General features: G+C 37.0%; 1 protein-coding gene across 2 annotated transcripts in view; it reads right to left on the bottom strand.

The window, feature by feature from the left end:
• DOP1A (DOP1 leucine zipper like protein A) overlaps window positions 1-13830 on the bottom strand; it is a 67788-nt gene that overhangs the window by 25772 nt on the left and 28186 nt on the right. For both annotated transcript variants that reach the window (XM_070733135.1, XM_070733136.1), the window contains exons 12-17: window positions 11650-11764; window positions 10118-10348; window positions 7882-8515; window positions 5653-5927; window positions 3253-3405; window positions 1246-1346 (exon numbers count right to left, since the gene is read on the bottom strand). In XM_070733135.1, the coding sequence (XP_070589236.1) occupies window positions 1246-1346; window positions 3253-3405; window positions 5653-5927; window positions 7882-8515; window positions 10118-10348; window positions 11650-11764 (1509 nt within the window). The remainder of the gene's footprint in view (window positions 1-1245; window positions 1347-3252; window positions 3406-5652; window positions 5928-7881; window positions 8516-10117; window positions 10349-11649; window positions 11765-13830) is intronic.

Raw genomic sequence — 13830 nt, 5'->3', positions numbered from 1 at the left:
AAGAAAAATTCAATATATGTAATGTAAATTTAAAACACAAATTAAATTCCATTATTCACTGGGCACATTTCTATACGCCAGATATATGTCACATGACAAAGGAAACATTCAAGGCTTTTATAGTTTATAAACTTGAAATATGAATAAAAAGTATAAGGAGATCTCTTTCCATATCAATAGTTGACAGTCCTTAAATCTTACATTTGGGGTCAAGATTAATTGTCTTAAAATAAATGTAATTCCTACATAATTGTACATACCTATAAACATTCTAAAATGTATTTTTTTGTAAATATATGAAGTGGTCTTTGATCTGAACATATCTTTTAAAAAGATGCAATCTTCTATTAAAGGGAAATCATTTTTTTCCAAATTTTGAATTTTTGCATTTTTATTGGCTAGTATCAGTTTCAGAAACACTCAATTTACTGTATTTTTAGATCCAGCTACATCAAAAATTACTCCTAATAAAAGTCTGTTGGGCATGATTTGATCTGCAACAATTAATATCTCAAAAATAAAGAAATGTTACTGTTTTGCCTGGACAAAGAGGTATTAATCAGTACTAAAATTTTCAATACATTCTTAGATTATGTCTTGAGAAAAGAATCAGATCTACTGAATATCAATAGAAAAGACTGGTGTGAAGGATCATGCACTGGGAGAGGCTATGAGTTTAAATTACCAGCAAGTGCTCACTGTTGGCTACCCACGTTAACATTTTTTTTCAGAAATTATTCGCCAAGTAATAGTTAATCTCATAATAAATATTTTCTAAAACTTAAATAGCTATTTGATGAATGAACTTTGAAATTGTATTGATTGTGTACTATTAGATCAGATGAAGTCACTTTATCTGTCATTATTGCTTTGTCATAAAATATTTTATTTCTATCTATCAGATTATATACAGGAGCAATTTTAAAATAGGTATTGTGACAGATTTTTTCTTGTTTCAAGTTGGGTCAAACTTCCATACACTGTATCTACATGTAAATAATAAATATTATTTCTGATAAGTTGAAACTGAATATGGACATCAACTTTATCCTTTCTTGTTTTCCCAAGAATATTTATTCACTACAATATCAATTTATTAGAGTAGATTTTTTTTTCAAGTTTCAAAACTATTGTATTCTGGAAACTTTTATAAGCATGAACTTGCTATTACAGAAAATATATATATGTGTGATTTTATTGCATAATCGTAAATAATTTTCTATTTCATCTATCGATGTAACTAACCTGTCAAATGAACGACCGTATGATGAGGACTTGTTAATATGGAGGTCTCTAGTGAGATGCCAAAGGATTGCAAACTTTGCATGAGCTTCCATTCTGATTTTCTACAAAATTTGAAGGAACAAATAAATTCACTCTTAATATAATCCATCAAACTGGATAAGGAGAAAATTGTCTAAATCAGTAACAATCGATATAGCAGTGGTATATTTCTTTCCCCATTATCAGTCTGAAGGAACAACATGAACAATAATAATTTTAAGCTGTTCAACCCAGAGCATTGTTGGTGGTTTACGACTGTATTTCTATGAAACTAAAAAATAATTTTTGCTGGCTGCAGTCATCAAGAATTTTTAAAAATTACAATTTCATGAAATGGCGAGGTGCAAAACTCCATATCACAAGTAGTAATTTATCTGTGAAACAAGTTATAGTAAACAAATTTCAGAATGACACCATGCCCCCAACTCCCAAGGTTGAGGAGGCGTTTTTACAATTTTAAAACCTACATATAAAACCTACAAGAATTTCGGATTTCAGTGTATTTTAACTAGGAGCTGATTCTCCCTCTCATGCACCCTCAAAAACTTTCTCTGCAGGGGACTGGAGGATGCCCCGACAATGCCAACTTAAAATTACAAGACAGAAAAAAAGGAGAGTCTCGCACAGCAGTTAATGTGCTAGATCTGGACAGGTGCAATCCAAGTCCAACTCTCATTTGATAAAAGGAATCGTTAGATGGCAGAATTTAGTAGAGTGTTAGTTAGAGTGACTGTTGAAAAAATTGAGTACAGACAAGGGTATCATCTCAAACTCTAAGAAAATCAGAATATACAGTAATACCTCATCTTACGAACTTAATTGGTGCCAGAAGGTGGTTCGTAAGGCGAAAACTTTGTAAGACGAAACATTGTTTCCCATAGGAAACAATGTAAAACGAATTAATGCGTGCAAGAAAAAAAACCGCTGCCGCCCGGCTGTCACCTTGGTGACAGTCGGGCGCTTCTCAGCGTTCTCCCAATGCCGAACCCGGAAGTTCGGCAAAAGTTCGGGTTCGGGTGGCCGCCGAGAAGCCCTGCCGCCCGGCTGTCACCTTTTGAAACAGCCAGGGGGGCTTCTCGGCGTCCTCCTGAACCTGAACGCCAAACCAGAACTTTTGCCAAACTTCCGGGTTCGGCATTCGGGAGGAGCCGAGAAGCCCCGCCGCCCGGCTGTCGCCTTTTGAAACAGCCGGGGGGCTTCTCAGCATTCTCCCGAACGCCGAACCCGGAAGTTCAGCAAAAGTTCGGGGTCGGCGTTCAGGTTCAGGAGGACGCCGAGAAGCCCCGCCGCCCAGCTGTTAGCTTTTTAAAAGAGCCGCGGAGCTGTCGGGCCGGTCGGGAGGCTGGAAAGGAGGTGGGGAATCCCAATAGGGAATTCCATGGGCAGAGCTTTGACGTCACAAAGACGTCCTTCCTGGCCGGCCGAAATAATCAATAATAAATGATTAAAACAAGATTCCTGTCAATTGCAATAATAAACTTATAAGTGAAGAAAATTGCCCAAACAATGATCAAGGAATTTCTAAACAACTGTAATACTAATCCTAATGAGAAAAAACCCTAGCTATCACAATTTCATTTCAGCAGTATATATTATTCAGAAAGAAATTTGAAGTGAAAATTTTCAGAATTGTATCCTGACACTCTTGTGAGACTGACATTATAAACTGTTCAGCTCAGACTGCAAGTACTTTGCCACATGAGAAGGGTGAGATCTTGCAATACATAAAAAATTAGACTATTTCATACTGAACTAATTGTGATATAAACGACGAATAAAACTATTCAGATAGCATATGGAGTGGGGAAGAGAAAAAAAAGAAAGAAATGACATGAACGATCCATTTAAGAAGTAAACTAAATGCTGCAGCAGAACAAAATTAGAAGAACAATTAAGGTTGCAAGATGAAAATAAACACAGGAAAAAAAATTAGAAGATTACTACTCAGAAGGAAAAAAAAAGATTTACCTTGTCTCTGTGGGTCAGTTGCTGACTGATAACATCCTCACAAATGCTAGAAGATGGAACTAGATTATGCAACTGGAAAAAAAGCTCCACACTCTTTTGATGGTATTGGGGTGTCCCATCACTCAACTGGTCCCATAAAGTTAATGCCACGTGCTTTGGAGAGTAAAATGGAATAATCACATTAAGTATTTGTTGTTGTTTTTAAAAAAGTTTCATCAGAGTAACCATTGAGTGATATCCTTTGGATGTTTATTTCAGCTACTGATAAAAATGACAAACATTTCTGCTTCAATGCAATGTCTCCTTGCATTCTTATACAAGGAGAAGGCACTTTTGTGCGCAATGCTTTAAAACCATCATAATGCTATGGCTAAGGTAACTCAAATGACCGGGTGAAGTTCTCATTCAGTTATAGAGCTCTCTGAGTGACTTCCAACAAACCACTTCTCCCTTAGCCATTTTTCGAGCAGAGTTGACTGTATGACTGTAACTTGTTGCTTATATCCTAAGATTTTTATTAATATTGCTTCTTCATTGCTTATTTGACCCCTATGACAATCATTAAGTGTTGTACCACATGATTCTTGACAAATGTATATTTTATTTTATGTACGCTGAGAGCATATGCACCAAGACAAATTCCTTGTGTGCCCAATCACACTTGGCCAATAAAAATTCTATTCTATTCTATTCTATTCTATTCTATAAAGATTGCATATGGTAAGACACTCGTGCTATGATGTCTTGAGTGAGATACAAACAGATAAACAAATAAAAAAATATCCATCATCTATAATTCAGTCAATTCTCTCCTACTTCAGCTTCTTATGTGACATCCTATAGCAGTGATGGTGAACCTATGGCATGGGTGCCACAGGTGGCATGCGGAGCCATCTCTGCTGGCACGTGAGCCATTGCCCTAACTCAGCTCCAAGGTGCATGTATGTTCCGTCCATCTGATTTTTGGCTCACACAGAGGTTCTGGAAGGGCGTTTTTACCCTCCTTTGGCTCCAGGAAAGCCTTTGGAGCCTGGGGAAGGCAAAACATGAGCCTATTGGGCCCACCAGAAGTTGGGAAACAGGCCGTTTCCAGCCTCCAGAGGCTTCTGGGGGACGGGGGAAGCTATTTTCGCCCTCCCCAGGCATGGAATTATTGGTGCAGGCACTCGCGCATGTGCGATAGCAGGCGCACACGCTCTTTCGGCACCTGAGGGAAATCACTTTCCTATAGCATTCCACAATCCCACTGCTAATTCAGAAGCAAGGCTTTACAGAGCAGAGGAAGAAAAAGCCAATGCATAAAAATAAGTTTCCCTCATATGATTTTTCAACCAAGCCTATATAAAGCCCAGAAGTAAACTTTGTAAAATGGTAATGCAAACTAGAAAGTTCAGTATTCCAACTAAACTTCTTAGAGAATTGTACTTAATTTTATTTATTTATTTATTTATTTATTTATTTATTTATTAAATTTGTATGCCGCCCCCTCTCCGTAGACTCAGGCCACCTCACAGCAGTAATAGAAAAACAATATACAATGCAAATCTAATAATTAAAACTAAAAACCCATAATTTAAAAAACATGCACACAACATACCATACATAAACAATACAGGCCAGGGGAAGTTATCTCAGTTCCCCCATGCCTGACGACAGAGGTGGGTTTTAAGGAGCTTATGAAAGGCGAGGAGGGTGGGGGAAATTCTGATCTCTGGGGAGAGTTGGTTCCAGAGAGTCCGGGCCGCCACAGAGAAGGCTCTTCCCCTGGGTCCCGCCAAACGACATTGTTTAGTCGACGGGACCCGGAGAAGTCCAACTCTGTGGGACCTAACTGGTCGCTGGGATTTGTGAATCCTGAACAGTGGGAGGATAGGACGAGAAAGAAAAACCAAGGGAAATTTTGTTTACCTAATGGTACAGATACAGGTGGTCCTAGACTTATGACCACAATTGAATCCAAAATTTCTGTTGTTAAATGAGACATTTGTGAAATGAGTATTGCCCCATTTTATGACCTTCCAGGCCAACATTGTTAAGTAAATCACTGCAGTTGATATGTTAGTAACCTGGTTAAGTGAATCTGGCTTCCCCATTGACTTTGCTTGTCCAAAGGTTACAAATGGTGACGACATAATCTTGGGACACAGCAATGGTCATAAATATGAACCAGTTGCCATGCAGCTGAATTTTGATCATATGATCATGGGAATGCTATGAAGGTCGTAACTGTGAAAAATCACTTTTTAAGTCACTTTTTTTAAGTTCCATTGTAACTTTGAATGGTCACTAACTGAATTATTGTACATTAAGGACTATCTGTACTGTTCTTGATGCTGATAACACAAGCACTGCAAATGAGCTCTTAACTATTTAAAAAATCTTACAAATGATCTCCCATACCTTGAAAAAATCCGTCTTTTCAGCCATATATCTGAGATTGCCTTGATTAAGAGGAGGTCTGATAACAACGGATACTCTTCCCTGGTTTGGACTCAGAGGTTGCGCTGTTTCTACACTACTCCGGTTTTCTCCAGTGACCACAGCAATTGACTGAGTCAATCCAACTAAGTCCATTATTAAAGAAATAGTAATGCTTTGGACACCAAAATCATTTGCTTGCCTGCAAGCATTCATAAGGGTTTGGAGCCACAGAAGTGGCTGCTCTTGCTCACAATCTGGAAAGAAAGAAATATATTTATATTATATAAAAAATATAGATGTATGATATATATATTTACATTTTATTATATCTCATATTTTCCCCTCTTGCTTATCTACTCAACTATCACCATCATTATATGACTTCATTTATAGTTTTGGGATACCTAACACGACAGATGATGAAAGAAACAGCATAATTATTCAGTTTGGTAACCTTTAATGAAGGGCAAGGTGGAAAGGCCATTCAGCTTAGAGAATTCTCATCAAAGAATAGTTTATTTACAGTTAATTATGCTCTTTTGATACAGCACCTTTGCTAGCACCTTAACATGTAAAACTTCACTTTTGAAACTCACAGCCCAAAAACCATTTGTGATAGTAATTAAAGGGGGGTGGGAATCTTATTAACTATTATTTAGACATGTTGTCCTATCTAAAATAGCATCTTAAGTATTTGACCAGCATCTAAATTTGTGATATGTAAAGATTAAACAGGGAAGAAAAGACAATGTAGAACAGAGAAGTGGAATGGGGCAAATGAATGTAATCTAGGACTATTCTACTTATATCATTAAGACATTCTGCATTCTGATTTACAGATGCTATTAAAAACAAAAGAATAGGTGGAGGACGGGTTATGTCTGAATTTTCAAATCTATATGAATTTATATAGATAATAACAAAAACTAGGGATAAAAATGCCTTTATTTCATTCCAAGTTCATGATGGACACATAACATTATGGTGCATTAAGCTTTTGCAAATACATAACTATAATCTATTGAAAAAAGCAAAGGCAACATTGAATTAAAGCAAATCACAACATATACTGTATAGCCAAAAGTAATAAATGGCTAAAAATATTGATGTTAATATTTGAATGTGAGTTCAAGTGCTATATAAAGAAAAACCCAGACTGATTATTAGAGGCAACACTTCCTGAATGTTAGACACAGAATACTGAATATATAGTATTAAAAACAGACTCATATAAGAATGGACTTGGAGAAGAAATTGTAGCTCATTTAAAAAAATCTAGAACAGCTTTCCACAATTCAGAGACTTCAAGATGTATAGATCCAACCTCAAGAATTTCCAAGTCAGCATGGCACTTGCTGAAAATGATAAAAGAATCTCTCACATCTGGAAATCCCTCAAGTTAACCAAGAACATGATCAAAGAAGAAAAACTCCCAGAGTTCTTGAAGATTAATAAAACTACTGTATACCATTATCAGTCTCCTCCCCTCCATTGAAAAGATTTAGTTTCAGGTATATCACCAAAAGCTTTTCATTATGTCAACAAACCCTTACTCATTGATCATCCATCAGTAGTTGATGTATGGCACTCAAAATTCCACTACACAGGGCTACTTAGAAAATTAAATGTTTTTTTAAAAATGCAGCTTAGACTCTGCAGCCAATCAGTCTATCGCAAGGCATACTTTGTGGCTATTATGTTTTGTCAGCAATGTTTGTAATATAGTACCTCTACTTGTTTCATTTCTAGAGAGACCTGAGTGTCTGGGGCTTGAATAACTGGTTGAACAAGTTTCTGGGTTTGCTCTAAACGGGGGGAATAGTTTGGCTAATAATTAATAAATTATGTTTGAATGGATTAGCAGGTCCAAACAACATGCTTCCTTGACGAATTGTTACACAACTCTGATCAATGTCAATATGTCATAAACATGCATTAAAATGTAAAGGTGTGCATTTAACTCAATGTCAAGTCATGTGAACTCTGATGGATGCTAATATGCTAGACACACATTAGTCTGGAGCAGACTTCTAATTGATTCTCAAAATTACGTCTCAGCATATCTCTAACTTTTATTCATTGTTTTTCTTTGCTTACATAAAGCAGGGAACAAAAAGCAATGTAGAAACAATCTCCCTCTTTCCTCCAAATCCCCTGGTTCAGTCCAATATATAAAAAACTTAAGATATCATATACATAATTACTCACCAACATCTGCTTTCTCTGGATGGATTTCGGAGGGGTGGTTTCCTTCTGCAATGTAAACTGGAAAACTTGAACATTCAAGAAAGAGCTGACATGCAGCAATGAATGCAGAGAGGTACTCCTTTGGTGTTGCCTTCTTAACTGTTTTTTTCCCTCTGGATGCATCTCCTTGCGACTCTCTTGTGCTCTGTGCAGTCTCTCCTTTCCCTCTTACAAGGTCCTCCTGAATCCCTGTTGCCAAAGGCCGAGACAATGAATTGCTTGGAATGATGTAGAGGTTGATAAATCTGGTTAAAAACTGCTGGACGTATTCCAAAGAGCACTGCATTGCAGTCTTCTGGACTGTCATTGTCTTCCCACTTCGGAATCCTTTCCCTTGGGTCAACTTGGATGGAGGCTGCACGATGGTTTCCTCTGAACCCACGGTTGAGGCAGATTCTGTCTCGGAAGAGGCGCTGCCCATAAGGGGGGCGGCAGGTACTCCAGGACCCCCACTCAACATCCTGTCAATCTCTTCAGTTGTATCTGCTTGGTATTGCACAAACTCAGTAAATCCACTTTCAGATGATCGACTGCTTGGGGGATTTTCTCCATCCTCAAATACATCGTTGGGATTTTCTACAGCAACTAGGGGCATCTACTCAAGACAGAAGAAGATTAAGATTTAAATAACACATAAAGTAGCCCTTCTCTCTTTTCAGATTACAAGTAAAAGGCAACTTCAAAGGTTCTCTTTTTTTCCTTATTGTAGACTTATTTTAGAACTTTAACGGTCCTCACTCTCAATTTACAAGTTCCACATAAAATTCAGACTGAGGCAATCCTGTTCAATACTATGGGGCCTCTGCATTCTAGAATATCATAAAGTAGGATGATAACATTTCCTTAAGGAAGTTAATGGTTCATAAATTAAGCCATAATTAAGTAATGTCTCACTGAATGTTAATGTATGAGAAACTTTGAGTCTGAGCTTGGTATATTCGGGTTTCTTCCCGTGTAGGATTTGGAAATTTCTGGCGACGTTTCGACGAGGTCTCACTCGTCATCTTCAGGCTGGTGTTTCTGTCCTTCTTCTCAGGCGAACACGAACAGTGTTCGCCTGAGAAGAAGGACAGAAACACCAGCCTGAAGATGACGAGTGAGACCTCGTCGAAACGTCGCCAGAAATTTCCAAATCCTACACGGGAAGAAACCCGAATATAGCGACGTTTCGGTGAAATCACATTCACCATCATCAGGCTGAAGTTTTAAGCTTCGTGTTGCTGTAAATATGGAATATGTATGTATATATATATATATATGTATATATATATATATACACTGTACTTCTTTACAACATTTACAACATTTACAACATTTACAACATTTCCATATTGGTATACAGTACATACATTTAAACTATGCATATGTTTCCTTTATTTTGTTTCTATACATATTACTCTATATTTTGGTTTCATTAATTTGTTTCTATACATATTACTATATTTATATACAAAATTACAATTCTTCATTATGTGTTGATTCCCTTTGTCTGAGTTTATTACTGATTTTTAACTCCTATTCCTTCTTCCACTTATCTTCCTTAATCTTGACATCTATCTTCTAACCATTTATACCAATCATTCCAGACCATATAGCACTCTGTTTTTCCTTTATCTTTTATTTCTTTTCAGCCTATTCATCTCTGCACATTCTAAAACTTTCCTAATCAGGTTTTCCTCTGATGTTATATTGCTATTCTTCCAATTTTGTGCATTTATTATTCTCATTGCCATTATGATGTGTAAAATTGTCAAATTCAATTTCATTGAGGACCGCATCAGGGTTTTGTTTGACCTTGGGGGTATGGGAGTGTGTGGCCAGAGTGAGCATGGGCAGCTTGATGTAACAAGATGGGAGCGCCTGTGGCAGACCGAGTGCTCTGCTAGTGAAAACGGGCTCCTTAGCTCTCTTCCCAGCTGCGACGGCCTCCTGCAATCTCTGCCAGCAAAAACGTGGCTCTACTTTCATTGGCAGAGGTACCGTGGGCTGGTCCCTTGCTGTTTCCAGGGTGGCCCAGCAGGCCAGATCTAAGCACCCCTAAGCTGTATCCAGCCCACGGGCCTTGAGTTTGACACCCTGCTCTAGAAGGTCACTGACTTTCAAACAGCAGAATAATATTTAAATTAACAGCTTACCTTTTTTAAAAAAAATGGTACTCTGTAAACTTTAAGCAAAGCAAGAACATCTGTAGAGTTACCTTTTTCTCTTCCCATTCTTTGAGAGCACTGTGTCTGTTTGGTAACTGTAGGACACCATCAGTACCGGCAGATAACAGTGGAGGTTGAACTTTGCTAAGAATCTTTGAGCAGAGTTTCAAGGAATCGGTCAGCTCACACAAGTGCAGTGTCTGAAGATGGCTTGTCAGTGCAGAGATCATTCTAAGTAAAAGCTGAGGCAGGTGTTCTGTTTGTATTTCAATATAGGTTTCCTTAAAACAAAATAAAAAGCACATCATTAAATCATCCCTTTTATTAATATAGTGAACTGTAACTACAATGTAAACATGCAATCAAATACGAGAAATTGGTTTTTTTAAAAACCTAACGTATTAAGATATATTAATAACTTAATCCAGAAGACATTTCCAGACTTCTCTTTAATACCAGAAAACCCTACTAAATCTGATGGGCTATAACAAGGGGACCTGAGGAAGGGAGGGACCATGCACACACTGTAAAAAAGTGACTTTATAAGAGCAACAGAAACCACTGCTGTGTTGCTTTGTCTGAAATCCCTCTTATTTACACTCAACAGTTTAGTTCATTGAAAAAATTCCTGAACTGACGAAGGATTTAGGAGCCAGGTAGGGACTGAGAACAAAAGGAAAAGGAGGGTCTTTTCAGGAAACTTACATGAAATACAGTCTTATACTGTAATCCTACACACATTCTTCACATCTTTTTGCAGATAAATATACATAAATAAGCATATTCTAGTACACAAAAGAAATCAGCACAACCATTTAAAGAGTTTGATTACTTTTGAGTAATTCTCATGCACTTCTTAGACTTTCTTCTCAAATCAATACATTGTTTATTGAAAATATGAAAAAATATTCATATATTATAAGTATTTTATTTATTGCATTAATAATAATCAGTTGAAAACAGGTTAATAATGAAAATGGACAGTTCAAAAAGGATGGTCTGATACAGCAATTTCTGTTTTCTCCTAAGAAATTTTACAAAATGTATACTGTCAGAAGTGTGTGCAAAGGATTGTTTTTAATTGGAAAAAAAACAACAGTAAGAATGCCATACCTGACAAAGCACTCTCATACTTCTAGTAGGCTTTGAAATGAAAAAGCAAAGAATTTGAAGATAAAATAAAGATAATAGAGGGAAAAAAACATTTTAAAAGAGCTGCCATTAACATACATTGTTATCTAACAGGTAATTGCAGATACGTTCAAAAGAATTATAGTTATTTAGCAGATTTAACAACAACAACAAAATCTATAGCCAAAGCAGAATAGTAACGAGAAATTAAGAAAAAAGAGAAATTACTTTGACAAGAAGTGAAACAGATCTTACATGTAAAGACTATTTTCCACATTATAACCTAATTGTTGTAGTTCTATAATTGTTAAATAATTGTTAATGCATTCAGAGCCTGCAATATAGTTTGTTATCTGATTTAAAGTCAAAGACTTCTCCAGCCCATCTATTTTATAAAACAAAAGACGACTATTAGGAAGACGACAGTCAGAATGAACAAAAGGAATCTTACCAAAGAGACTATATCCAACAAAAAATCAACCAGAAGGCAGAAGTTGGTAAGAGGGAATTCAGCAGGTTCACTAGCACCCCCAGGCACGGCCTGTAATCGAGCATGCAGAGTTCGCCTATGAATTCAAGCAGAGTTTAGGCATTGGTAGCACAGCATCTGCAGGACTAGAAACTGTAAGTAGATGTCTTGATGATTTCTTAAACTATTATTTTATAATGAAATAAACATTGTTTATAACTTTTTATGTTATAAATATGGTTAGTTTTGTTTTAAAAGACTTATCAATATTTTATGTATTTGCATTATAGTTTTAACTTGTTTTTTATTGAAACATAGAAACATAGAAGACTGACGGCAGAAAAAGACCTCATGGTCCATTTAGTCTGCCCTTATACTATTTCCTGTATTTTATCTTACAATGGATATATGTTTATCCCAGGCATGTTTAAATTCAGTTACTGTGGATTTACCAACCATGTCTGCTGGAAGTTTGTTCCAAGGATCTATTACTCTTTCAGTGAAATAATATTTTCTCACGTTGCTTTTGATTTCCCCCCCAACTAACTTCAGATTGTGTCCCCTTGTTTTTGTGTTCACTTTCCTATTAAAAACACTTCCCTCCTGAACCTTATTTAACCCTTTAACATATTTAAATGTTTCGATCATGTCCCCCCTTTTCCTTCTGTCCTCCAGACTACAGTGATCCCTCGATTTTCGCGATCTCGTTCTTCGCGAAACGCAGCGCAGCAGCAGCGAGAAGACGAACATCGGGGGTTCCCCGCCGCCCACGCAAAGGGGAAACCCCGATTCGGCTCCTCGCTGCGCTGCTGAGCAGATCAGCTGCTGGGCGGCCGAAGGAACCTTCCCTGGGTCTTCCTCGCCGCCCACGCAAACTCCACCATCTGCGCATGCGCGGCCATGAAAAAAGGGCGCGCATGCGCAGATGGTGTTTTTACTTCCGCAACCCTACATCGTGAAAAATCGATTATCGCGAGGGGTCTTGGAACGGAACCCTCGCGATAATCGAGGGATCACTGTATACAGATTGAGTTCATTAAATCTTTCCTGATACGTTTTATGCTTAAGACCTTCCACCATTCTTGTAGCCCGTCTTTGGACCCGTTCAATTTTGTCAATATCTTTTTGTAGGTGAGGTCTCCAGAACTGAACACAGTATTGAATTGCTGTGTTAGCTGTTGTAAGCTACCCAGAGTTATTTAGGTGATCAAATTAACCAATAAACAACGATAAAGCAGCACTGTAAATAATAGAATTATATTTCAGCTTGAAACAAAAAATAATTAACTCTTCAACTATATTTCTTTAAATCAGAATTTGAAACAAGCAATACAAGAGTTTCTGTTTCTGTTTAATCATCATTATTATTATTTCCCATGTGTTAGGCTGAATCTCCTGCCCTTTACAAACTCACTATTTTGCAGAGGTCCCTAATTCTCCAGAATAAGTTCTCAAAGAGAAAAAGTTTTAGCAGGGAATTAAAAATCACCCCTTGCCATTTTTTCAAGGAAAAAAGACCCCTATACATCATCATGCTTCATAACTTTCATCACTGACTGCTAACTTGTGCATCTGAAAGGATCATTATAGATTAAGCATATCAGACAGACTTTCACATATCCTAAAACCTTTCGCTAGTCAATGCCTTTTGCTAGTCAAGCATAGTGCTAAAAAAAAAATAAAGGGAACACTCAAATAACACATCCTAGATCTGAATGAATGAAATATTCTCATTGAATACTTTGTTCTGTACAAAGCTGAATGTGCACAACAGCATGTGAAATTGATTGTCAATCAGTGTTGCTTCCTAAGTGGGCAGTTTGATTTCATAGAAGTTTGATTTACTTGGAGTTATATTGTGTTGTTTAAGTATTCCCTTTATTTTGTTTTTGAGCAGTGTGTATTTTGAAGATAATGAAGATAAAAATTATGTAACATCATGGTCAGTGAACTCTCTCTCAAAAGAATAAAGTAGCACCTTCTGCATTGGTCTTCCCTTTCTAAAAGACAGATTGATGTGAATATTTGGAATTATGCAGCTTTGCTTTCTTTCAGATAAAAAGTGAACCAATTCTTTTCTTTTCTCATAGAACGTGAAACCTTATTGATAAAACATGCAGAAGAGGCCTTCATGCTGCAGTAGATAGACAATGGCTAAAATGA

This window comes from Erythrolamprus reginae, chromosome 1, assembly GCF_031021105.1.
Source record: "Erythrolamprus reginae isolate rEryReg1 chromosome 1, rEryReg1.hap1, whole genome shotgun sequence".
NCBI lineage: Eukaryota > Metazoa > Chordata > Lepidosauria > Squamata > Dipsadidae > Erythrolamprus > Erythrolamprus reginae.
This window is presented reverse-complemented; position numbering and strand designations above follow the sequence as displayed.